Source organism: Dendropsophus ebraccatus, chromosome 11 (assembly GCF_027789765.1).
Source record: "Dendropsophus ebraccatus isolate aDenEbr1 chromosome 11, aDenEbr1.pat, whole genome shotgun sequence".
Taxonomy (NCBI): domain Eukaryota; kingdom Metazoa; phylum Chordata; class Amphibia; order Anura; family Hylidae; genus Dendropsophus; species Dendropsophus ebraccatus.
The window spans coordinates 41887373-41913021 of record NC_091464.1 but is presented as its reverse complement, the minus strand read 5'-3'; the positions used below and the strand labels follow the sequence as shown (position 1 = coordinate 41913021).

At 45.3% G+C, this 25649-nt stretch overlaps 1 protein-coding gene across 1 annotated transcript in view; it reads right to left on the bottom strand.

Moving 5' to 3' along the window:
* The window catches only part of HIP1 (huntingtin interacting protein 1), a 92384-nt gene extending 75936 nt beyond the window's left edge, over positions 1-16448 (bottom strand). The window contains exon 1 of the mRNA XM_069944725.1: positions 15832-16448. Coding sequence (XP_069800826.1) covers positions 15832-15849 — 18 coding nt within the window. The 5' untranslated portion in view covers positions 15850-16448. The remainder of the gene's footprint in view (positions 1-15831) is intronic.
* Positions 16449-25649: the final 9201 nt, after the last annotated feature.

The window sequence follows — 25649 nt, the reverse complement described above, 5'->3', positions numbered from 1 at the left end:
TGCAGTGGCCTATTTACTATAGACCATGGATTCCTGCAGTGGCCTATTCCCTTTAGAGGACTAATGACAGTCTACAGTTATTAGCAGAATATCTACTTCACTTTTATAAATTGAAAATATTCTCAGTTATATATAAGCCATCTGTAACAATCTACTAGTCTCTCTTATTGTGGTTGCCTTTTAAATAAGGGTAAGATTAGATGACTTTTGTAGCCTACTTCATGTCATTGGACACAGTTTTGTTCGGTAGGAACGGACTGAGTTACATAATATACATTACAGAACGTGACTGTCACACTCCTTACAGCTAAATGAAAACTGCTGCTCTAGACAATAGAGAAGCTTTTTAATTAACTTCCATGGGGAAGAAGGAAAAGGTCAGTCGAAGGGATTGTCCATCTCCGAATACCAATTTTCATATACTGTATTGGGAGGTCAACCCCTATACGGGATCCCATCTTAAATGGTAAGTAGTTACAGAGACTATTTTAGTTTGTTTACCGTCAGGGGACCCTTTTAACAAGAAGGGACTGTCCAAAGCGAGAACCCCTTTAGCTCAATCTGTTAACCATATGAAAGAAACTACATCACATCATCATCTCTAAATCTAAAAATGGACAAATATCTATTGTCGAAATGTTTTTTGGCTTTGTTCTTCCATTATGAAATATACTAATTTATCCACCATTTATTCCAGTTTCTCATAGCCTGCTGGAGGTACGGGCGTTGTGTTTGGGGCATCTATTTTTAGAACGCAATGTGAGCCTTCCCCGCGCCAAACAGGAAGCACCACTCCTATGTTCCAGCACAGCTCCTGCACCTTACAGACAGCCATTTAGTCAGTGCACAGCATCACCATTTCTCAGCATGATCGCTTTTCCTCATGGCGGACAGAATCTATATTTGATGTCATTAAAAAGGTGTTCTCCGAAAGGTCAACTCAGTCGGAGTCCTCCGCGTCCTAAGTCACAGACTTATCGCATTATTAATATTTAACTCTTTCCCATCATATGTGGTCCGACAGTCCACATCGGCATAAAAAACCTAGATAACAGGTAACAAAACGTGAGAAATAATTAAAGCTTAAAGCTGGGAAACCAAAAGGACTTCAGTAAAGTTCAATGAAATAGTGGTTCACTTTCCTTCTAGGTTTTCACTTTGTTGTTGTTTTTTGCCATGTCATAGGGATAGAAAACAGAATAGATCGAAATATCACGGAGCTGAGACAAATAGATCCCAACAAATCTAGATAGATCCTACTGGCTTACAGGTTTCCATCACGACACTGCTATATTTGATGGAAATATGTGTGCATGACCAAGATGGGCCTATAGATGTACATCTCAGTTATGTGGCACAGCACTTATACCGTCTCTTTCTGGACATGGTGTGAACACTCAAACTTTTACCAATCAAATCTTTTGCCAAGTCTATACGACAATTAACCTAAGAATAAACTGGCCGAGTTTACGGCACAGTAGCAAAGTTCAAAGCATGCAGCGCTTCAATTGCACCACTGGATAGGCTGTATGGAGGAACATGTCTTACAACGTCCTTGCCTTTAGATGGTCAACGAAAAAAAGGATAGGACACTTGATGACAACTGATGGCTTTTTGTGGCATTAGTTGTCATCAATTTCATGTAAAAGAAGGATGCCGGACCACCTGATATATGTAAACCTGGCCTAAAACTAGATAAATAGGTTGGCTTATAAATAGAAGCAGGGATTGGGAGCTATTCAATAACAGCAAGCTGTCTCCAAGTAGGCCAGAAATCGGCTGTAGCCCAACACCCTTCCCCGTCCTTTATTCTACAAACTGGAACCAGATGAAGAATAAAAATAAATGTTTTTTGTTTTAGCAATATTTTTGTGCTGTCACAATGTGAATGTGCACAATTCCAAAAATCCACAACAATTCAGTCCTATGTGAACTTTGTCTAAGCCAATAAGACTTGATAATGTTTTATCCTTATAATGTTTTAAGACTGGACTAGACTGATGTCTAAAAGGCAACACACCTGATCAATGATGCTGTTATCAACATAGAAGAATAACAACATCAACTACTTACTCTTACATAAAAAGGGAACCCAAGAGATGGTCTGGCAGTACAGAGAAGCACTAATATGGCTTTCCTATAGTGAATAGAAAGTTTTCAGCAGCAGTAAAGAACATGGCACAGAGAGCTCATTCAGCTAAAACCACGCCAGCACCACATAGACTGTGAGAGTCCCAGGCTGGCACCTCTATGCAGATTACAGTGGATGAATCTTCCTCTAATTTATACAACCTCAAAAATTTTCAGGGGCTTCGCTAGAAAAAAACATAGAATAAGGCTAGGGCCACACTACGTTTTTGCAGTCGGTTTTTCCATACACATTTGTAATAAAAAATGAATGGATGGAAAAATAGATAGAAAAATGGATGCAATTGTGGTGTGCAATCAGTTTTGATCTGTTTTTCCATTGATTTTCATTATAAAAAAAAACTACTTTTTTTTTTTTACAAACACAAAAACGTTAAATGCATCAGTTTTTTCATAATTTTTGTAAAAACGGATGAAAAAAACGTTGTGTGAACCTAGTCTGAGTCTTCTTTTTTTTATATTTATGGTCATACTTTCTCCTCATTTGGTGTTCTCATCTAATAGTCCATCCTTATAGTTAAATCTGTTTTGCTTTGGTGATGGACATCTGGTTCCTCCAATTAGTCTTGCTGTTTTTGTGTAATTGTGATCCAATCACATCCTGGACCGGGTCCCTGACCAGAGCCCTGATATCCATGCTAGCTATTCAGTGTAGTTTCGCCCGGCAAACTTAGCTATCCTTGTGTTATCTCCTGTGCTTTCCTTGGCTTTATCTGACCCCATCTTTCTGTACCTGACTTCCCTGGTTATCTGGCTTCCCTAACCTTTTGGCTTTTGGGAACTGACCATTCTCTGGTTTATGTTTCTGTACTTCTGCTTTGTTGTGACCTCGGCTTCCTGACCATCCCTTTCTGTTTGTATTGTCTTGCCAGTGTTCCATGTTCCACCCTCGTCACAGGTGAGGGACTGTCTCTATGGTTGACCAAAGTTGCTAAGGACTGTTTGAGGCAGAGACAGTGGGTGGGGACGAGTTTGGGGTTCACTGTCTGTGTCCACCCCATCCCTTCCCTGGCTGAACTCTACCTGAGGCCGTGACAATTTGTCTTTTTTTTTTTTTTTAGTCTAAGTAACTATGCGTTACAGTGCCTTTCAGATTGAAACCACCACAAACATCAACCAGAAATGTGGTATCACATGGTGACAAATTGGATTAATAGCTATACATGTGTGATGTTAGCGGCTGTAGACTCATATAGGGGAGTCCCAAGTGGAGCACCCTCCCCTATGATATCCATATTACCAATATGCATACCATAAGGGAGTACAGCCTGTTACAGCAGGGTTTCCAGACTTGGCTTAATGGTGCACACTACCTGTTTTAGAAAGATTTAAGAAAGTCAAACACACTAACTTTACAGCTCACATAACCTAATAAAAATAAAGGATTTATATATGCCTGTATTATAGTCATCCACCCAATCCTTAATAGTAACCGTTAAAGGATTCATTGACTTACAATGATGCAGTGAGTGGGTTTTCTTGTTTACTCTGACAGCGTTTAGCAATAAGTAACCCATTTCCTTATGACATCAGCTTCCACTTTTCTGCTTTGAAACCGTTTCATTTTCTGTGTACATATCCAGTAAAAGGAATGGTATTTTGCTATATTTAGATATTTTTATTAGACGCCAATGAAAGTCTTCATGAAAACAAGGGAAAAAGTTCCGGGAACAAAATACACCCAAGCCTAAAAATATCATCATGAGTCTTAAATAAATATTACTCCAGTTACAAAGCACTCAAAGCAAAGGTGGAGAAATGTGTCCACCCAATGACACAGAGACCACTACAAACGCCCAAAGCGCAAAAGACAAAGAGTCAGATGTCTACTATTACTAATCCGACTTAGGAAGTATTATGTCCAAGCAAATGTGTGTAATCTGGCCAAGACTCAATGACTACATTTCATCAAAACTTTTGTGGCACCCTCACTACCTTTAATGTCCACCTGCATAGTCCCAGATAGGGATGGTCCGAACCTTGTTCGGACGGGGTTCGGACGAACCCGAACCCTCCGCAATGATTCCTGCTGTCTGCCCGCTCCATGCAGCGGACGGATTCAGCGAGAGGAACGTCTAGAAAACTGGGATACAGCCATAGCCATAGGCTGTATCCAAGTTTTCCAGGCGGTCCTTCCGCTGTATCCGCCCGCTGCACGGAGCGGCCAGACAGCGGGAATCCGATGCCAAGCGTTCGGGTTCAGCCGAACCCAAACCTCGGATGGTTCGGACCATCCCTAATGTAGATGTTTCTACATTTGAATTCTCTGTGTATTACATATACATATTATCTGAATGATGTGGTCTATAAGAAGGGAAATAATTCCAGGTCACTATTCAGACAACACCTTTTTTAGTGGTAGCAGGTAACATAAGGGAATTCCTATTTGCATAGGTCATAGGTGTGTTTAAAACCAGTATTTTACATAAGTCTAATCTAATTGTGACTACGTTCGGTCCATTTCCCAAATTGCCACTGTTTGTTTAGGACTCCAAAACTTGGTCCCAATTAGAGATAAACGCAAATCGAGTAGGCTTGAGTCCGATAATTTGGCATTTGAATACCAGTGGCTGAAGACGTTGGATGCCGCCCTAGGGAGTCCAGGAAAACATGGGAACAGCCATAGTCAAAGATTTCTATACATACCTGGACCCGAATACCCCCATGCGAATTAAATATTTCTTAGACCATAAACTATCTACAGTAGTAGAGTCCAAACCAAAGTTGTGTGGATCCAGCACTTCCAAAAATAATTGTTAAAATCTAAACTTTATTACATATTCAAAAAGATTAAAAGAAGTCCCACTTGGGGAAACACACTGGCTAAGTAAAGGCATTTTAATGATTATTTTTGGAAGTGCTGGATCCACACAACTTTGGTTTGGACTTCTATTGAACGCAGGCAGGCTACTGAGGATCCGTGCACCCCCTCCCATGAATTTGGATACGGAGCCAAATAGGTGAGCTGACACCCACCCGAAAACTCTTTTTCTATGTTATCTACAGTAGTTGTCGGACAATGTTAGTTTTCCTAATTCTGACATTTTTTTCCTTTCTCCCTCCCTGAAGGCCACAGGTTGAGCAGGCAATGGCCATTTATAGCATCAGCCCTCAGTATGAACAGCTCCCAGTCATCTTTTCTTTCCTGTCTCCTAATTCCTATTAATTGTAATCTTAGCCGCCCTGCTACCCACGTTCTTCACACATCGACATCCTTCACATGTCTGCCACCTGTTTATTTGCTACTTGATAGTGTTTGAACATCCTAAAAGCCATTCAGTAGCAAACACTACAGCACATACTGTGTATACATGAAGGCTATATGCCCGCTATGGTTACCTCAGTAATCTCTGCCTGTTTTAAGGTACATTCACACGCAGCAGATTTCTTGCAGAAATTTCTGAAACTGTCCCATCCATCTGGATATAGCCTGCAGAAATCCTTACACGTGATGCAGAAACAAACTCATTCACACACTGCTTTTCTATGCATTGTCATTATGGATCAATAATGCAACCAGCTATTGTTTCATCCTCCTCCCTATTGTCATCCTTGCCCCTTTCTTTGACAACAGACACAAAGCATTAAAGCATTAATGTGCACAAAGCCTTCTGCCCTACTATACAACCTCTATAGCAGCAGATCTTTTATGGACAGAAAGTATGTGAACCCCAAGAAGAAAACAAGTCTTTTTTTTCTATTTATTATGTACTCTCAGGATCTTTCCAGTGTCTCCCAATGAAAGAAGCTTGTTATACTGATACACTGCAGATGTACAGAGGATACAAGTTTCTACATGCCATAGCACTAAGGTGTCTGGAAAGTCATGCTGAGACTTGTAGTTTTACATCAGTAGCCCTGTTCAGAATCTGGTTACATATACATGAGGGATCGGGGGCGTAACTACCACTATAGCAGCCATAGCGGCTGCTATGAGGCCCGCCGCATCAGGGGGCCCCATGGCCTGCTCCTGCAATACACTGGGCCCCCTGAGCCGTCATCTTTTGCAGCACCGGGTGGCCCTGCTGGTCTCCTGGGTTTTGCAAATGTCCCTTTAACTGCAAGCACTCCTGACCAGAGCTAGCAGTTATGTAGTTATCACTTCACTTGACCGTTTAGTGGTCAGTCGGGGGGGGCGGGGTTTAATCAAAAGTTTGCTATGGGGCCCAGCCATGTCTAGTTACGCCCCTGTGAGGGATGGAAATAATGCAACTAAAATCCAAGGCAGATTATAGTTCTGGGTACAGGGATGAGATTTTACAAACCCTAAAGAAGTAGGTTAAAATATGTGGTGAACATGTACAAAATATAGCCAGATGTAGTGGTCACCAAATTTGAGAGGTGGTGCACTACTTTTTTCCAAAGTCCACAATGCTATTAACATACAGTAGCACACCTTGGAAACTGCCAACAGGAACAAGGGCTTCTTTCTTTGACAAGAGTCCCTGCTCCTGTACCTACTTTTTATGGTGTCACATGCCAATAATGCAGGGAGCCAAGAAAAGTACTACAGGTGCAGGGACTCCTGTCAAAGTAAAGAGTCCTTGCTTCTATAGGTGTTGGGGTGTGCATGTCTCCCTACACATTAGCACTAACATTCACTTTGCTGGGTGCAGAGCGCCCAACTCCATGAATGTTGTAAGTAAGCAACAACGAATACAGCACAAACACCCACTTGAAGGGTGGCCAAACACATTGGCTTACACATCACCACTTACTGGTATAGGGCACCACTGAAAGTAAAGTAAACTTATTGAGGCACTGAGGCAAGCGGAATTCCGAGCGGAGTCCGGATTCTGCTCGTGGATGCGGATTCTGTTCGGAATTTCGGCACTGAACTGACCAATTTTGGCGCCATCCAAAAAAAAGAGAATGGCTGCAAAACAGACAAAAAGAGACATAGGGGCCTTCACTCTAAGCGGAGAGGAGGCGCACTGAGGCAAGCGGAATTCCGAGCGGGGTCCGCGGATTCGTCAGTGTGAACTGACCCTTATAATGGAAACTAATATAACAGTGCTAAATTATTTGTACTTATATTAAGGACTTATATTGGGGGTTATTTTATTGTGATATCCATCGCTTTGATAAAAAGAATGGTGCTGAATTATTATTTTTGCTATTCTTTCCATCAAATCTGCTGGAATCAATTACATATCGATACATATTGATGATCCCTGTTATAAGTCAATAGGGTCCAATGTATTTTCTTGGCTAAATCTACTAAAATCTATAAAAGTTCTAGAAACAGTTTGTGAAATGTAACTACAAATGTGTCATGGAGATATATTTGTTGACTGCTTCTACCTTTCAACTAGAACTAGATAACATATTCAGTTTTACATCTGTTTATCCTGTGTGCATTTGAGGACCCATTGATTTCTATGGCCCCACCCCCAAACATACATCCATAACTGTTAAAGGAGAAGACCAGCAATAAGTCTTTAAAAAAAAAGCAGGGGCAGGGTGGAACATTAAAAAAAAAAAAACTTACTCACCTCTCCCTGTGCTCTCCGGCGCTGGATTGCGCCCCGGGACCCCCACCATGCTCCGGGATCTTCTCTCAGCCAACGTCATGACACAGTTGATGGACTGCTGGCTCAGCCAATCAGTGACTTGGACGGGACGTTGCTGTAGTCACTGATTGGCTGAGCGTGCAATCCATCAGCCGGGAAGACATTTCTCCCCTCGTCATGACATCATCAAGACTCAGGGGAAAGGAAAATGCCTTCTGGCTGGGGTCTAAGTTAGGATTCTGTATTAAGTTTCCCCCTGCCCCTGCAGGCTGCCAAAAAAAATGGCCAGACTTCTCCTTTAAGGATTTGTGTTGGATCACCTAATTTAATAAATGGCTCCATGCAAATGCAAACAGTTACAGATACACATCCATATTTCTGTCCATGGTTACAAGTCTGCAACTATGGAGAGAATCACGGATGTGTGAATGAGGGCTTAGGGCCCTTTTACACAGAAAGATTATCTCACAGATTATCTGCCAAAGATTTGAAGCCAAAGCCAGGACTGGATTTGAAAAGAGGAGAAATCTCAGGCTTTCCTTTATGACCTGGTCTCTGTTTATAGTCTGTTCCTGGTTTTGGCTTCAAATCTTTGGAAGATAATCTGTCAGATAATCTTTCTGTGTAAAAGGGCCCTAAGTCAGCAATCTGGCCCTGAGCAATCAGTTGTAAGGGAGGGAAAGACCCATCTATCCATTTCCCTTATAGTGACTATAATACAATTTAAATGAATACCCAAACATGTAATCCTGCCACTGTAGGATCTCATACACTGGGGTTCTCTGTCTGACCCTTAGAGGGACCACACTGTGATATCCATATGCTGTAATAGGGCCCATGGACAGCGGTCACTTTATGAGACCCATAAATAGCATGAGTTCTGTTCTCATACAAGTCTTTTGGCTGTAGAAAACACAATGACGGATGAATATATCAGGAAATACCAACCACTTTATAAGAATTTACTAAATCCCATAGAAATCTGAAATTTTCTGAATTTCTAGAACACATCCTTATAAGGATCAGGAGTGCATCATTCATTTCTATCCATCCCTACATACTATCCGAGGCAGTCTCTCCTGTTTTTCCAAAAATGTGGAACGTAAACAAACGGGAAAATAACGCTCTAATCTGAATGAAGCCTTAGGTAAAAGTTCTCATGGGCTATTTATACAATGGCATATTTACTTATGATGTTAGAGATGAGCTTATGATATTCTGAGAACATACAGTTGCGCTCAAAGGTTTACATACCCCGGCAGAATTTTTGCTTTCTTGTTCTTTTCTCAGAGAATATGAATGATAACACAAAATCTTTTTCCCCACTCATGGTTACTGGTTGGGTGAAACGATTTATTGTCAAACTACTCTGTTTTGTCTTTTTAAAGAGGACCTGTCACCCCCCGGTGACGGGTTGACAGACTCCTGACCCCCGTTAGAGCCCCTATACTCACGTGATCCCGCCGGGTCCCGCTTCTGGAGATGGTCGGGTCACTGAGATATCGGCGCCGGACGCGCACGCTCCTCAGATGAGTCCAACACTCATAGAGAATTACAGGAGAGTCCAGCGCTCCGTCATTCTCTATGAGCATTGGACTCACCTGAGGAGCGGATTAGGTGAGTATAGGGTGCTCTAACAGGGGGTCGGCAGCCTGTCACCCCAACACGGGGGGTGACAGGTTCCCTTTAAATCGTAATGACAACCAAAAACATCCAATTGACCCTGACCAAAAGTTTACACACCCCAGTTCTTAATACGGTGTATTGCCCCCTCTAATATCAATGACAGCTTAGTCTTTTGTGGTAGTTGTGGATGAGGCTCTTTATTTTCTCAGATGGTAAAGCTGCCCGTTCTTCTTGGCAAAAAGACTCCAGTTCCTGTAAATTCCTGGGCTGTCTTGCATGATATGCGCTCTTGAGATCGCCCCAGGGTGGCTGAATGAAATCAAGGTCAGGAGACTTAGATGGCCACTCCAGAACCTTTACTTTGCTCTAGCCAATGACAAGTGCTGCATTCATCTTTCCTTAAACTTTGACCAAGTTTCCTGTGCCTTTGTAGCTCAAACGTCCCCAAAACATCAGCGATCCACCTCCATGCTTTACAGTAGGAGTTGTGTTCCTTTCATCATAGGCCTTGTTGACACCTCTCCAAATATAACATTTATGGTTGTGCCAAAAAGTTAATCACTCCAAATTCCCTTGTTCCAGAAGTTGTGAGACTTGTCTCTGTGCTGTTTGGCGTATTGTAGGCAAGATACTTTGTGGCATTTGTGCAGTAATGGCTTTCTTCTGGCGACTCGACCATGCAGTCTATTTTTCTTCAAGTGCCTCCATATTGTGCATCTTGAAACAGCCACATCGCTATTTTCAGAGAGTCCTGTATTCCAGCTGATGTTATTTGTGGGTTTTTCTTTGCATCCCCGACAATTTTCCCGGCAGTTGTGGCCAAAATTTTTGTCAATCTGTGTCAACCTTTGTGCATATTATCAGGTCAAAATGACCAGGGTATGTCATTTGGATGTTTTTGGTTGTCATAATTATTCAAAAAGTAAATAGTTTTTATTGAAGAGATTGGAAAGAAATTAAGCATTGCTGGGTGCGCACATCGTAAGAAATGGAAGCAGCTCCAGCCAAATATAAAGCGGTTGTTCACAAAAAAATTTTTTTCTTTCAAATCAACTGGTTCCATAAAGTGCCAGAGATTTGTAATTCACTTCTATTAAAAAATCTTAAGCCTTCCAGTACTTATCAGCTGCTGTGTGTCCTGTGTGTTTTCCTTCCTGTCTGACACAGTGCTCTCTGTTGCCTCTTCTGTCCATGTCAGGAACTGTCCAGAGCAGCAGCAAATCCCCATAGAAAACCTCTCCTGCTCTCCAGACTGGAAATAATACAACTTGCTGTTGGGCATACAGCAGCTGATAAGTACTGGAAGGCTTGAGATTTTTTAATAGAAGTAAATTACAAATCTCTGGCACTTTATGGCAGCAGTTGATTTGAAAGAAAAAATTTTTTGGTGTACAACCCTTTAAAGAAAAAATGTAACAGAATCTAACTGCTCCAGAGTTTGCAGAACAACTCCTACTAAAGGCATCCGGTCCTCCAAAGAGTCCAAGCTTAACAGTATAGGACTACGTAGAAAAGCAGACTGTAGTTTGTATAAAAAACACAGTAGTTTGACAATAAATTGCTTCACCCAACCACTAACCATGAGTGAAAAAAAAAGGTTTTGCGTTATCATTCTTACTTTCAGAAAAAGAGACAAGCCCTAAAATTCTGCCAGGGTATGTAAACTTTTGAGCACAACTGTATACCTGAAGAACATGCGGTAACCCCTTCGTGCACCAGACTAGAGATCTACTAACTATCTGCTACTCGGATCATCCACATCAAGTATTGAATCTTTTATATAAATGGCCATATGTAATACTGCTTTACGTTTGCAAATGGACCAAACCTTTTCACTACAAACTATCAGACTACATTCAGTCAACTCAACTAAATGGGCATAGGTGTATCCCAGTACACCTGGCAAAATGACTGAGCATGTTGATAACCAACGTGCTTGATCCTCACTTCCCATGGCTAGGTTCACACAACGTCTTTTTTGGCCATTTGATGTCCATTTTTTTGGACGTCCGTCATTTTGAGGCCAAATAACATCTGTGATTTTTACCCTCAACATATTGGATGTCCAAAAAGACAGACGTCATAGGGGCAAAACAAGATGTTGTGTGAACCTAGCCATCAACGTTACAAATGTATTTAGCACGTTTTCTTGACAAATATAATATTACAAGTTATGGTCATCAGATTTCATGTGATAGGATGTTGATTCAGGGATTATTCTGATTGCCATTGGAGTCGGGAAAGAATATTCTCCCTGGGATGAGGCAATTGTCATCTGCCTCATAAGGCTGGGTTCACACTGCGTTATTGCAATCCGTTTTTTTCATCCGTTTTTTGCAAAAAAAGGATGGAAAACAGATGGAAAAAACTGATGCATTAGTGTGCATCCATTTTGATCCGTTTTTCCATTGACTTCCATTGTAAAAAAAAAAAAAAGAATCCGTTTTTTTTTAACGGACACAAAAGTAGTGTCAGCTACGTTTTTGTGTCCATAAAAAAAAAACTGATCCGTTTTGATCCGTTTTTTTTTTTTTTTTTACAATGGAAGTTAATTGAAAAAACGGATGCACACAAATGCATCCGTTTTTTTCATCTGTTTTTTTGCAAAAAACGGATGAAAAAAAACGGATTGCAGAAACGCAGTGTAAACCCAGCCTAAGGGTTTTTTGCCTTCCCCTGGGTCAGTACAGTAGGGTTTCTCTAGGTTGAACTTTTTTCAACTATATTAACTATGTTACTATGTCACATTTCTGAAAACATTTATTTCAGTGTATGCGTATAACAAAAGGTAAATATACGGCTACAACATTATATACCATCACTCTAGCCAAAATATTTATACATAGGATGGGACCAATTCATGCACTGATTCTTTCCAGTTCTTGGTAAGAAAATAAATCAACCATTTGTGCATATTTGTGCATACCTATATTGTGACTTTTTAGTTCTTTTATGCCACTCCTGTCCCAAAAAAAAGTGTACCCGGCTTATTGAGAGGGGGCATGGTCCATCATATGTACATTTATCTGGCGTAGCTTGCTCCGAGGACGAGCTAGGCCAACTAGAGAGGCATAGGATGATACCCCCTCTTCTCTCTGGGGATCCCAAAGAGAAGACCCCACACACACACCATGATCCAAATGGCCTATTACATTATGTAAGGGGTTGTCTTAGTAAGACGCTCTAGTAATGCTGAACAGTTTTCTCAGCCATTATCTTCAGAATTGTTGTATTTACAGTGTAATTTCCTATACGGTCAGACACAAAAGACGCAGTTATAAGTTCTGATATAATAAGAAGTTTTCCACAATATCAATATTTCTCTGATAACTTGCCGCTATCAAATTGCAATAATTGTGAATAGGTATCAAGTCTTTCCATTACATCCATTACATCCTTTGAACTCTGTTCCCGCTTTATTCCATTTATAACAGAAGCCAATATGCTGTAACAATCTCAGAGGGAACCAACTGACTTTTATGGCGTCCACAGGGGTATCTGTCATTTTGTAGGCAGGGACGGCTCTAAAGCTCCACATTTAAAGGGGTTATCTGGAGAGTAGAAAATGTCTTCCCTCTTCTGCCCTCCAGCGCTACACTTCCTCCCACTGCCCATCTCTGGTTATAACTTCTAAAACAAGAGGGAGCAGGGTTATGTTGCAGGCAATGACCAATAGTCGTCTGATGTTACCGATGTCACAGCAACATTGGGTAGCTATTGGACATTACCACACCCACACACAATGCCTGCAGCACCCGCAACATGCCCCGCCCCCTTATGTTGGCGGAAGATATCAGCACAGAGGGACAGAGGGAGGAAGAGGAGCACTGGAGAGCAGAGGTGGATAACCCATTTATAACCCAAGTGGATAACCCAATATGAGTTTTGAACACTTTTTTGATCAATTTTCCATATATTTATATTTAAAGTGTAACTCTCATTTATAAAAACTTCTGACATGTCACAGCAACCTGTCAGAAGTGCATATCGGTGGGGGTCCACTAATCGCTAGAATGCAGTCTAACTGCAGTCTACTGAATTATAATGGAGCCTTTGGAACTTCCGGCCAGCATGCTGCTGAGCGCTTCTGCCCCCTTCATGCTTAAGATCAGCGGGGGTCTCAGCACCCGGAACCCCACTAATATACACTTCTGGCATGTCGCTATGTTTTTATAAATGATATTTACACTTTAACCAATAACTGACATAAACTAGGCAGTCTAAGGGCCCTATTCCACCGGACGATTATCGTTTGCATAATCGTTAACGATCTCAAACGACTGCTATTGCGAAAGACCTGAAAAGTTCACTCATTTCCTTGGAACGATAATCGTTACTTATGATCGTAATTGCGATAAAAATAGGTCCAGGTCTTATAAAACGATCAACGATTTCTCGTTCGGTCGTTAATCATTAACTGCATTTCAACCGAACGATTATCGTTTAGATTCGAACGATTTAACGATAATCTGAACGATAATCGTCCGGTGGAATAAGGCCCTAATGGTGCTTTTGCACGGGACGATTATTGTTCGTTTTTGCACGATAACGGTCGAATTCGAACGATAATCGTACTTGTAAACGCTGCAAACGATCAAACGACGAGTGAGAAATCGTTCATTTTGATCTTTCAACATGTTCTTAAATCATCGTTGATCGTTCGCAAAAAATTCGCAGATCGTTCAGTGTAAACATTCTTTCAACGATTTCCTCTATGTGTGAGATAGGCTTAAGCGATCGCAAAACGATCGCATAGCAAATTTTCCGTACGATGTATCGTTCCATCTAAACGCTCATCGTTATAAAAAAAACATTGTTCATTCAAAATCGTTAATCGTGCGATCGGGCGAATTATCGCACCGTGTAAAAGTACCGTTAGGGTCCTTTTAGATGTACGAATCGTCAGCCGTCTGCAGCTGCACACATCAGTTAGATTGGCCCTCCTTTGCAGTGCCTTTACAGGGCAGAACTAGTCATGCTGCTGGGCCACATGAACGATCCCTGTATCATTTGTGCGGCCATTAAATTCATTGCTTACATTACAAAGGGACATGTGTGGCTGGTAAACAATTATTTTAAGACCCACACAAAATATGCGACTAGCCAGGAACCAGGTATTTTTATCAGCACTCCTTGCTGACAATCGGCCCGTCTAAAAAGGGCCTAAGAATATGGCAGATTTATCTAACAGCCTTTGATAAACCTGACACATTCTTAGACAGCCTGGTATTAGTTCAAGCTGTCTGAAAACGAAACAGTTTTGGTAAGTCTGGCCCATAGTTTTTGTTGTTTGTTTTGTTGTGTTATTTCTCCACAGTACTTATTTTACACATTTTATGCACTAAAAAGGCACGGTACTTATTTAATGTGCAAAAAAAAAAATCAGTGCATATTTTCAAACATTTTTCACATTTTTTTGCTCTTAACGGCTTCATAACACTTTGGAAAATGCTAGCAGAGACCTGATCTGCATATAATGCCCATAAAACCCACCCATAAGTACTTACTAAAATAAAAGGGTGCAAAAAAGGGTAAAAAGAACAAAAAATGTATCAAAATTAAAGGCTCATAAAACAAGCACATGTTTGATCCTCAAAATAAATTGTATGTAAAGTGATGGAAACAGCCGCACCTGACACGCTCATGAGGCCTGAACAGCAGTGTGAACGATACCTAACATGCGGAGTCTGTCAGATATCTACTGTGTTTACCAGACACGGTGGTGCTGCATATCCCTACAATATCATGACAGCCAAAACACCAACTAACACAAGTGTCAACAGGTAAAGCAAAATATGCAACAAGACAATGTCATCATTTACACACCGGAGCGCGAGAAAGACTCTGGATTATTCACTCACAATGCGACAATAAATAAATAATAAGTAATAATAAATATTAACAATATTTTTAAATATTATTATTAAAATTAGTATTAATGAATAATAATAAATATTAATAATTAATATTAATAAAAATAATTGTTGTTGATATTAAGTAACAAATAATAATAAATAGTAAACAAAGGTTTGTTTAAAATACTAAAACATCTTCATAAGTTAAGAACTTTATTGTCATGATGACTGGGCCTATATCATGGTCTACAGCCAGTCGTGGCGGTCCAGCCATCATCAGGGGGTGCACAATATCTAAAATTTAGGGGGTTGGTAGCCAGTTGGACAGTAAAGCAACACAGGAAGAATAAGGAGGTGTTCTTTTTATATACATACATCCTTCTCTTGCTGCGATGCCCAACCTGTGGCTCTCCGTCCGGCTGTTGTATCACTACAACTCCTAGCATGCCTGGATTTGGAGTTGTCGTTTTACAATAGCTGGGGAGCCACAGGTTAAAAAAAAATAAAAAAACCTTTAAGGACACTATCCCTGTGTGGACCCCATCTCTGCCCCCTTCTGGCCATTCTAGTCCCTAGGATTAGCTTGTACATATCTGCACAGTACATATCAGAAAGTTGCAGCAAGTCCATGTGCTCAGGGGTCTGAGCTCTGTTTATAGACACATGGAGAAGCCCTTTTAGGCACTCACCATTTTGCTAGCGTCCATCTTTTCAATGAGCTCCTTGCAGGCCACTTGCAGCCCCCCTTGTTGTTGCTGCTGCTGCTGCAGGGTCCAGGCTCCACCTCCAGTGCCCAAAATGCAGTTTTTAGGAGTTGTCAGAATGCTGGATGCAGCACCATTCTCCCCCTGGAGGGAGGGGGCACAGCCAGAGCACAGGGGGCAGGGGACACAACTAAGTGCTCTGCACAAAGGGTTAAGCTAGAAAGTAGCCACAAGTGATGAGGATGGCAAGAGGCAGAAGAGGGCAGAAGTAGCCAGCCTGAGAGAGGGGAGAGGAGCAGCACTGGGCAGATGGTGCTGAGCCTGGAGCCCAGGGAGGAGGGTGGAGAGAGAGGGCAGCCAGGAGAGACTCCTCACACAGGGAGAGATGGATGGAGGAGGGAGCCGGCCACTGCGACCAGCCAGACACAAGTGCTCTAGTCACACAGCCTGGCATCACACGGTCAACTCTCTTCCTGCTGCTGGGGGGAGAGGCCGAGACAGCCCCCCGAGAGGAGGGGCGCAGGATGGGAGAGGATTGTGGGATAGAGGCCCCCCCAACCCCGAGCGGCGGCAGACAGGAGGGGACGGAGCGCATCTGGGTCCCGGCATTACAATAAGAATAGCCGCCTATTGTGGGGGAGGAGGAGGAGGGGGCTGCCCGGGGTGCTCACACACACACTCACCTCACACTCAGCTCAGCACACACTCACCTCACACTCAGCTCAGCACACACCTCACACTCAGCTCAGCACACACTCAGCTCAGCACACACTCACCTCACACTCAGCTCAGCACACACACACTCACCTCACACTCAGCTCAGCACACACCTCACACTCAGCTCACACTCAGCACACACTCACCTCACACTCAGCCCAGCACACTCACCTCACACTCAGCTCAGCACACACTCACCTCACACTCAGCACACTCACCTCACACTCAGCTCAGCACACTCACCTCACACTCAGCTCAGCACACACCTCACACTCAGCTCAGCACACACTCACCTCACACTCAGCCCAGCACACTCACCTCACACTCAGCTCAGCACACACTCAGCTCAGCACACACCTCACACTCAGCTCAGCACACACTCAGCTCAGCACACTCACCTCACACTCAGCACACACTCACCTCACACTCAGCTCAGCACACACTCAGCTCAGCACACACTCACCTCACACTCAGCTCAGCACACACACACTCACCTCACACTCAGCTCAGCACACACCTCACACTCAGCACACACTCACCTCACACTCAGCCCAGCACACTACCTCACACTCAGCTCAGCACACACCTCACACTCAGCTCAGCACACACTCACCTCACACTCAGCCCAGCACACTCACCTCACACTCAGCTCAGCACACACCTCACACTCAGCTCAGCACACACCTCACACTCAGCTCAGCACACACTCAGCTCAGCACACTCACCTCACACTCAGCTCAGCACACACTCACCTCACACTCAGCTCAGCACACACTCAGCTCAGCACACTCAGCACACACACACACTCAGCTCACACTCAGCACACACACACTCAGCTCACACTCAGCACACACTCAGCACACACACACACTCAGCTCAGCACACACTCAGCTCACACTCAGCTCGCACACACTCAGCTCAGCACACACTCACAGCTCAGCACACACTCACCTCACATTCAGCTCAGCACACACTCAGCTCAGCACACACTGCTTACACTCAGCTCAGCACACAATGCTTACATTTAGCTCACACACACTCAGCACACGCTCAGCTCAGCACACACTCAGCTCACACACTCGGCTCAGCACACACTCATCACACACTAAGCTCACCACACACTCAGCTCAGCACACACTCATCACACACTCACAGCTCAGCACACACTCTGCTCAGCACACACTCAGCTCCTCACACTCATAGCTCAGCACACGCTCAGCTTATCACACACACTCAGCTCAGCACACTCACAGCTCAGCACACACTCAGCTCACACTCAGCACAGCACACACTCACAGCTCATCACATACTCAGCTCATCACACACACACACACTCAGCTCATCACACACACTCAGCTCAGCACACACTCACAGCTCATAACACACTCAGCTCTGCACACTCTCAGCTCAGCACCACTAGTCAGGATTACACAATCAGCTCAGCACACAGCTTAGCACACACTCAGCTCATCACACACTGAGCTAAGCACACACTCAGCTAAGCACACACTCAGCTCAGCACACTTACAGCTCAGCTCGCACACTGCTCAGCTCGCACACTGCTCAGCATACTCACAGCTCAGCACACACTCAGCTCAGCATACTCACAGCTCAGCACACACTCAGCTCAGCACACTCACTGCTCAGCTCGCACACAGCTGAGCACGCACACAGCTCCGCACCGCTAGCCGGGATTACACACAGCACAGCTGCATTCAGCCAGGATTAGGGAGGATTAGCCGGGCCCAGCTCTGCCACTGGCCTGGGATGTGCTGCAGACACTGGTAACCCCTCAGTGCACTGGGAATCCTCCTACAGCTTCCAGGCCATCTCTAATAAAAGTGTTCAGATTATCCCATCATTCAGACACAATCCAGTCTGTACTGAACCTGATAGAGATTCCCTTATCCACTATCTTTAACCCTTTGAGGACCAGGCCCAAAATGACCCAGTGGACCTCGCAAATTTTGATCTTAGTGTTTCCGTTTTTCCCTCCTCCCCTTCTAAGAGCTCTAGCACTCTCAGTTTTCTATCTACAAGCCATGTAATGGCTTATTTGTTACAGGAATAGTTGTACTTTGTAATGGCGCCTTTCATTTTACCATAACATGTATGACGGAATCCCAAATATATTATTTATGAAGATATAAATTGGTGAAATCGTAAATAAGAATGCAATATGGTAACGTTTGGGGGGTTCCTGTGTCTACGTAATGCACTATATAGTAACAGCGACATTATACTATTACTCTATAGGTCAGTCCGAACACAACCATATGCAGGTTACACAGATTCTCTAATGTTATATATGTATTTTTTTTATGAAATCCTTTTTTTTGGCAATTAAATATTAATAAAATGGACCTATTGTGACGCTTATAACGGTTTTATTTTTTCACCTATGGGGCTGTATGGGGTGTAATTTTTTCCGCCATGATCTCTAGTTTTTATTAATACCATATTTGTGGAGATCGGACGTTTTGATCACTTTTTATTGATTTTTTTTAATATATAATGTAACATAAAATCGGTAATCTGCGCACTTTTTCCCCTCTTTTCGTGTACACCGTTTACCGGTCGCAATGACGCTTGTTATATTTTAATAGATCGGACAATTACGCACGCTACGGTATATTATATGTTTATCTATTTATTCATTTTTATATGTTTTATTTATATAATGGGAAAGGGGGGTGATTTAGACTATTATTGGGGGAGGGGTTTTGGGGTAGTGTGTTAGTATTTTGAACTTTTTTTTTTTTTTTACACTTTTGAAGTCCCTTTGGGGGACTTGTACATACAGTACTTTGATTTGTACACTGATGAATGCTATGCCATAGGCATAGCATTGATCAGTGTTATCGGCGGTCTGCTCATTGAGCCTGCCTGTGCAGGCTCAGTGTAGCAGATCGCCGATCGGACCGCACGGAGGCAGGTAAGAGACCTCCGGCAGTCTGTTTCAACGATCGGGACCCCCGCATCGGTAAGTGACAGGGGACTCCCCCTGTCACTTACACTTAAACGCCGCTGCAGCGTGTCATTACCGGTGAGGTCCCGGCTGCTGATTGCAGCCGGCCCCCACCTGCTATGAAGCGCGCGGGAAAAACACCCAGGACGTAAGGTTACGTCATGGGTCGTCTGGGGGTTAATGGTTATGATTAGAGATCAGCAAATCAACACAAATTCATTACAATTGATTAGAATCCAAACTTTATGTGAATTCTTTGGGATTTGTTTTTTCCCTTCTCCAGTACACAGAGAGGCCTGGGGCTAGACAGGGATGCTGGATGTGTGGCAGCCACCAGGACTCTCTGTGCCTGTGATCAGAGTCCCTGCTCCTGTGCATACGGGTCACTTCCAAATCCCAATCCAAAACTGATCAGATTTGCCAAATCAGGCCTGAAACAGATATCCAGAGATTGATTCATGTACGACTACAAATAATTCTATCATTCATACAGACAGGAAGATTGTGAGCCCTAAAGGGGCAGGGACAAAAATTGGATAAAAATCAGTTGGTGCTATACAAATAAAAGCATTATTATTATTATTATTATTATGTGCAAATCAGATTCTAAACCAAAAAATTGAATTTATTGTTGTTATGGTGCGTTTACACAGAGAGATTTATCTGACAGATTTTGAAAGCCACAGCCAGGAACGGATTTGAAAAGAGGATAGATCTCAATCTTTCCTTTATGACCTGATCCCTGTTTATAGTCTGTTCCTGGCTTTGGCTTCTAAGATCTGTCAGATAAATCTGTCTGTGTAGACACACGATAATGCTGCGTTTACACGAAACGATTATCATGCGAATTTGCACGATAACCATCGAATTCGAACGATAACCGTACGTATAAACGCAGCGAACGACGAGCGAGAAATCGTTCATTTTGATCTTTTAACTTGTTCTTAAATCGTTCGTCGTCCGCAAAAAATTCGCCGATTGTTCCGTGTAAACAGTTGTCGTGCGAAAGTCCGGCCGCCCGCAGCCTGGCCCCCCGCACGCAGCCCGGCCCCCCGCTCATCCGCAGCCCGGCCCCCCAGTCATCCGCAGCCCCCTGCGTCGGCTCGATCGCCACCCCCGCCGCCTTGATCGCCACCCCCGCCGCCCCGCTCGCCGCCGCCGCTCTGATCGCCCTGCCACTGTTCGAAATCCCCGCCTCCCCTCTTCAGTGCATTGATTGGCTGAAGAGGGGAGCCAGGAGTTTCAAACGGCTCCTCTTCAGCCAATCAGTGCTCCTCTTCAGCACTGATTGGCTGAAGAGGAGCCATTTAAAATTCCCGGCTTCCCTCTTCAGCCAATCAATGCACTGAAGAGGGGAGTCGGGGATTTCGAACACCTGCTACGCGGAGCAGGTAAGGTATGCTCCTGGCGGGGGCGATCGGATCGGCGACGGGGGGGGGAGTGGCGATCAGAGCGGGGGTGGCGATCGGAGTGGCGGGGGTGGTGATCGGGGCAGCGCAGGGGGCTGCGGTTGACCGTGGGGCTGGGTTGCGGATGAGCGGGGGGCCGGGCTGCGGGCGTGCCATCTTAAAACGATCGCAAAACGATTTTTCCGTACGATATATTGTACCGTCTAAACGCTGATCTTTATGAAAAAAAAATAATTTCTCCGACATCGTTAATCGTACGATCGGGCCAATTATCGTTTCGTGTAAACCCAGCATTAGGCCCCAATATTCCTCTGCAGAAACATTTTAGGTGATTGAGAAGGATCTTAGGGACAATGCAGGGAGTGAGGTCAGGGCAGTTTGGCACCAGGGCTTTATGGCCCAGAAGCTGTTGCTCTCACATTTGGCACTCTGCAATTTATGGCTTTTTAGACCATTGATGAGATTAAGGACAAAGGTTTTAGCAAAGTGAAAGAGATGCTAGGAGAACTGTGTGAGGTCCCAAGGTGCCTACTTTAAAGAGACGGAGGAGTCGTTGCCCTATGTACAGGCTTTATTGTATCTACTTCTATAAATGTTTCTTTTTTTCATATTACACGGCAGGAGATTTCCAGAATGGATGTTGTACACTTAAAAAAATACATACCAAAAGATGTGCTAATTTTTACAGTTTAGGGCTATGTTCACACAATGTAAGTTCCACTGTAATCACGGCCATTGTTACAACGGACGTAATTTCAATGGTACTTACGTTGTGCTGCAGACTGAGGGAATCCCGGACGGAGTGTATACACACGGTAAGAAACTGACGTGTCAGTTTTCTACGGTCGCTATTCAAAGAAAACCATGTCAGTGCATACAGTGGAGCGAGTGGCTCCGGCCGCACGCTCCATTGTGTGCAGTGGAGAGTACTGATGCGTGCGCGCACAGATGCGCTCACATCAGACATGCATGTTTGTTTCAGCTGTACGATAAGATAAATCTTCATTGAATTTTTCCACCTACAGTATGTGCAATGCTGCAGGTTAATTGAATCTATCTATCTAATCTATCTATCTATCTATCTATCTATCTATCTATCTAATCTGTCTATCTATCTATCTAATCTATCTATCACCAGCAATCTAGTGCTAAACTTACAGGAAACCAAGCACCAAAAAATTATTATAAACTTACCAAATGTTGCTAAAGCTACTAGCCATGCACTGCAGGAACATATAGCTGTTCCCTGTGTACCTACCTGCTGTGACCCACAAACTTACTTTTATCAACTCCTGTGTGTATGTAAATGCAGGTGAACTAGTCATTTGGGCGGTCCCTGAGGCCTAACTAGTCACAGTCCTGGGGATGGAAAGGCGCTGTTATCACGACTCTGTGGGTGTGATTCACAGCTCTGTATCATCCCTTACATACCTGTACAGGCCGCTTCTGTGTGATGTGGCAAGGATACAAAGCTGCGAATCATGCCAGTGTGTAGACATTACAGTGCCTCGCCAGCCCCAGGATAGTGACTAGTTAGGCATCAGGAACCGCCCAAATGACTAGTTTGCCCGCATTTACATACAGAGCGGAAGGTGATAAAAGTTAGTTTCAGTGGTTTTAGCAACACTTGCTAGGTTTATAACAATTTTTGGGTGATTCGTTTCCTTTAATTGAACAATATTAAAGAAATATGGATTCCTCTTCACTCATGGGTATGTTCCTTCCTATACAGTCTTCAGTGAGTCTGAACATGCCAAGACACATCACTAGAGAAATATGGAGCCTGGGGTCTCTTATACATCTGTCGATATGGGTAGCAGTTCAGCAAAATAGAACTGACTCCCATCTGTGCAAGGCAAGCAGCGTCACCTCCACAAGCAGTACGTCTTTGTCCTCAAGTGCATGGAGTACAGCAGTATGCCATGAACCTCTGGGAGACCTGGGATTTTCTGCTAGAAGCAATGGCTCTAATTCTTCTATAATACAACATGTATTAGCAGTGTCGGACTGGGCCACCGGGGGAGTAGGAGTAGGCCCCGCCCCCCAGTCAAAGGACACAGGGCTGGAGACCACATCAATGTGGTCTCCACCCAGTAAGCCCAGCGGGGCCCCCCGTGCTCCTGGGGGGCCCACTCAGCCGCCGACTGCCGCTCCTCACCCTTTTAACTGGAAGCGATCGCTTCCAGTTAAATTTGGCAGTCTTCCGATTGACAGCGCAAGAAGCCATAGGCTTCCCGCGCTGTCAATCACTCTTGGGACCGCAAGTAAGAAGCTGCTTGCGGTCCCAAGAGTGATTGACAGCGCGGGAAGCCTATGGCTTCTTGCGCTGTCAATCGAAGCGTACCTCCGCCACCCCTGACAGATGCGCAGCTCCTAGTCCCGGGCAGCTCCGTCACCACTGAGCTCTGTGTGCGATGCGGCAGCTGGGACTTCCGGTACACGCAGCGCATACCGGAAGTCCCAGCCACTGCGGCGCGCACAGAGCTCAGTGGTGATGGAGCTGCCCGGAACCAGGAGCTTCTCGTCTGTCGGGGAAGAGAGAAGAAGAGGCCCGCGACCGACGGGGGAGCGCAGTGACAGGTGAGTTGGGTTTTGCTTTTTTTTGTTTTTTTATCATAGGGGGACATCACTGGGGGCTATAGGGGGGGGGATGAACATCACTGGGGGCTATAGAGGGGGATGGACATCACTGGGGGCTATAGGGGGGATGGACATCACTGGGGGCTATAGGGGGGATGGACATCACTAGGGGCTATAGAGGGGGATGGACATCACTGGGGGCTATAGAGGGGGATGGACATCACTGGGGGCTATAGAGGGGGATGGACATCACTGGGGGCTATAGGGGGGATGGACATCACTGGGGGCTATAGAGGGGGATGGACATCACTGGGGGCTATAGGGGGGGATGGACATCACTGGGGGCTGTAGGGGGGGATGGACATCACTGGGGGCTATAGGGGGGATGGACATCACTGGGGGCTATAGGGGGGATGGACATCACTGGGGGCTATAGGGGGTATGGACATCACTGGGGGCTATAGGGGGATGGACAATATAAGGGGGGCTATAGGGGGGATGGCCAGCATGAGGGGGGCTATAGGGGGGATGGATATCACTGGGGGGTATAGGGGGGATGGACATCACTGGGGGCTATAGGGGTGATGGACATCACTGGGGGCTATAGGGGGATGGACATCACTGGGGGCTATAGGGGGGATGGACATCACTGGGGGCTATAGGGGGATGGACAATATAAGGGGGTCTATAGGGGGGATAGCCAGCATGAGGGGGGCTATAGGGGGGATGGACAATATAAGGTGGGCTATAGGGGGGGATGGCCAGCATGAGGGGGACTATAGGGCGGATGGCCAGCATGAGGGGGGCTATAGGGGGGATGGACAGCATGAGGGGGGCTACGGGGGGGATGGCCAGCATGAGGGGGGCTATAGGGGGGGATGGACAGCATAAGGGGCGCTACAGGGTTATGGACAGCATGAGGGGGGCTATAGGGGGGATGGACAGCATGAAGGGGGCTACGGGGGGATGGACAGCATGAGGGGGGCTACGGGGGGATGAACAGCATGAGGGGGGCTACGGGGTTATGGACAGCATGAGGGGGCTACAGGGGTTATGGACAGCATGAGGGGGGGCTACGGGGGGATGGACAGCATGAGGGGGGCTACGGGGGGATGGACAGCATGAGGGGGGCTACGGGGGGATGGACAGCATGAGGGGGGCTACAGGGGTGATGGACAGCATGAGGGGGGCTATGGGGGGATGGACAGCATGAGGGGGGCTACAGGGGGATGGACAGCATGAGGGGGGATATAGGGGGGGATGGACAGCATGAGGGGGGCTATAGGGGTTATGGACAGCATGAGGGGGGCTACGGGGGGGATGGCCAGCATGAGGGGGGCTATAGGGGGGGATGGACAGCATAAGGGGCGCTACGGGGTTATGGACAGCATGAGGGGGCTATAGGGGGGATGGACAGCATGAGGGGGGCTACGGAGGGATGGACAGCATGAGGGGGGCTACGGGGGGATGGACAGCATGAGGGGGGCTATAGGGGGGATGGACAATATAAGGTGGGCTATAGGGGGGATGGCCAGCATGAGGGGGACTATAGGGGGGGATGGCCAGCATGAGGGGGGCTATAGGGGGGGATGGCCAGCATGAGGGGGGATATAGGGGGGATGGACAGCATGAGGGGGGCTACAGGGGTTATGGACAGCATGAGGGGGGCTACGGGGGGGATAGCCAGCATGAGGGGGGCTATAGGGGGGGATGGACAGCATAAGGGGCGATACGGGGTTATGGACAGCATGAGGGGGGCTATAGGGGGGATGGACAGCATGAGGGGGGCTACGGGGGGATGGACAGCATGAGGGGGGCTACGGGGGGATGGACAGCATGAGGGGGGCTACAGGGGTGATGGACAGCATGAGGGGGGCTATGGGGGGATGGACAGCATGAGGGGGGCTACGGGGGGGATGGACAGCATGAGGGGGGCTACATGGGGGATGGACAGCATTGGGGGCTATAGGGGGGTGGACAACATAAGGGGGGCTATAGGGGGTGGACAACATAAGGGGGGCTATATGGGGGGGAATGGACAACATGAAGGGGCTTTAGGGGGATGGACAACATGAGGTGGCTATAGGGGGATGGACAACATGAGGTGGCTATAGGGGGATGGACAACAT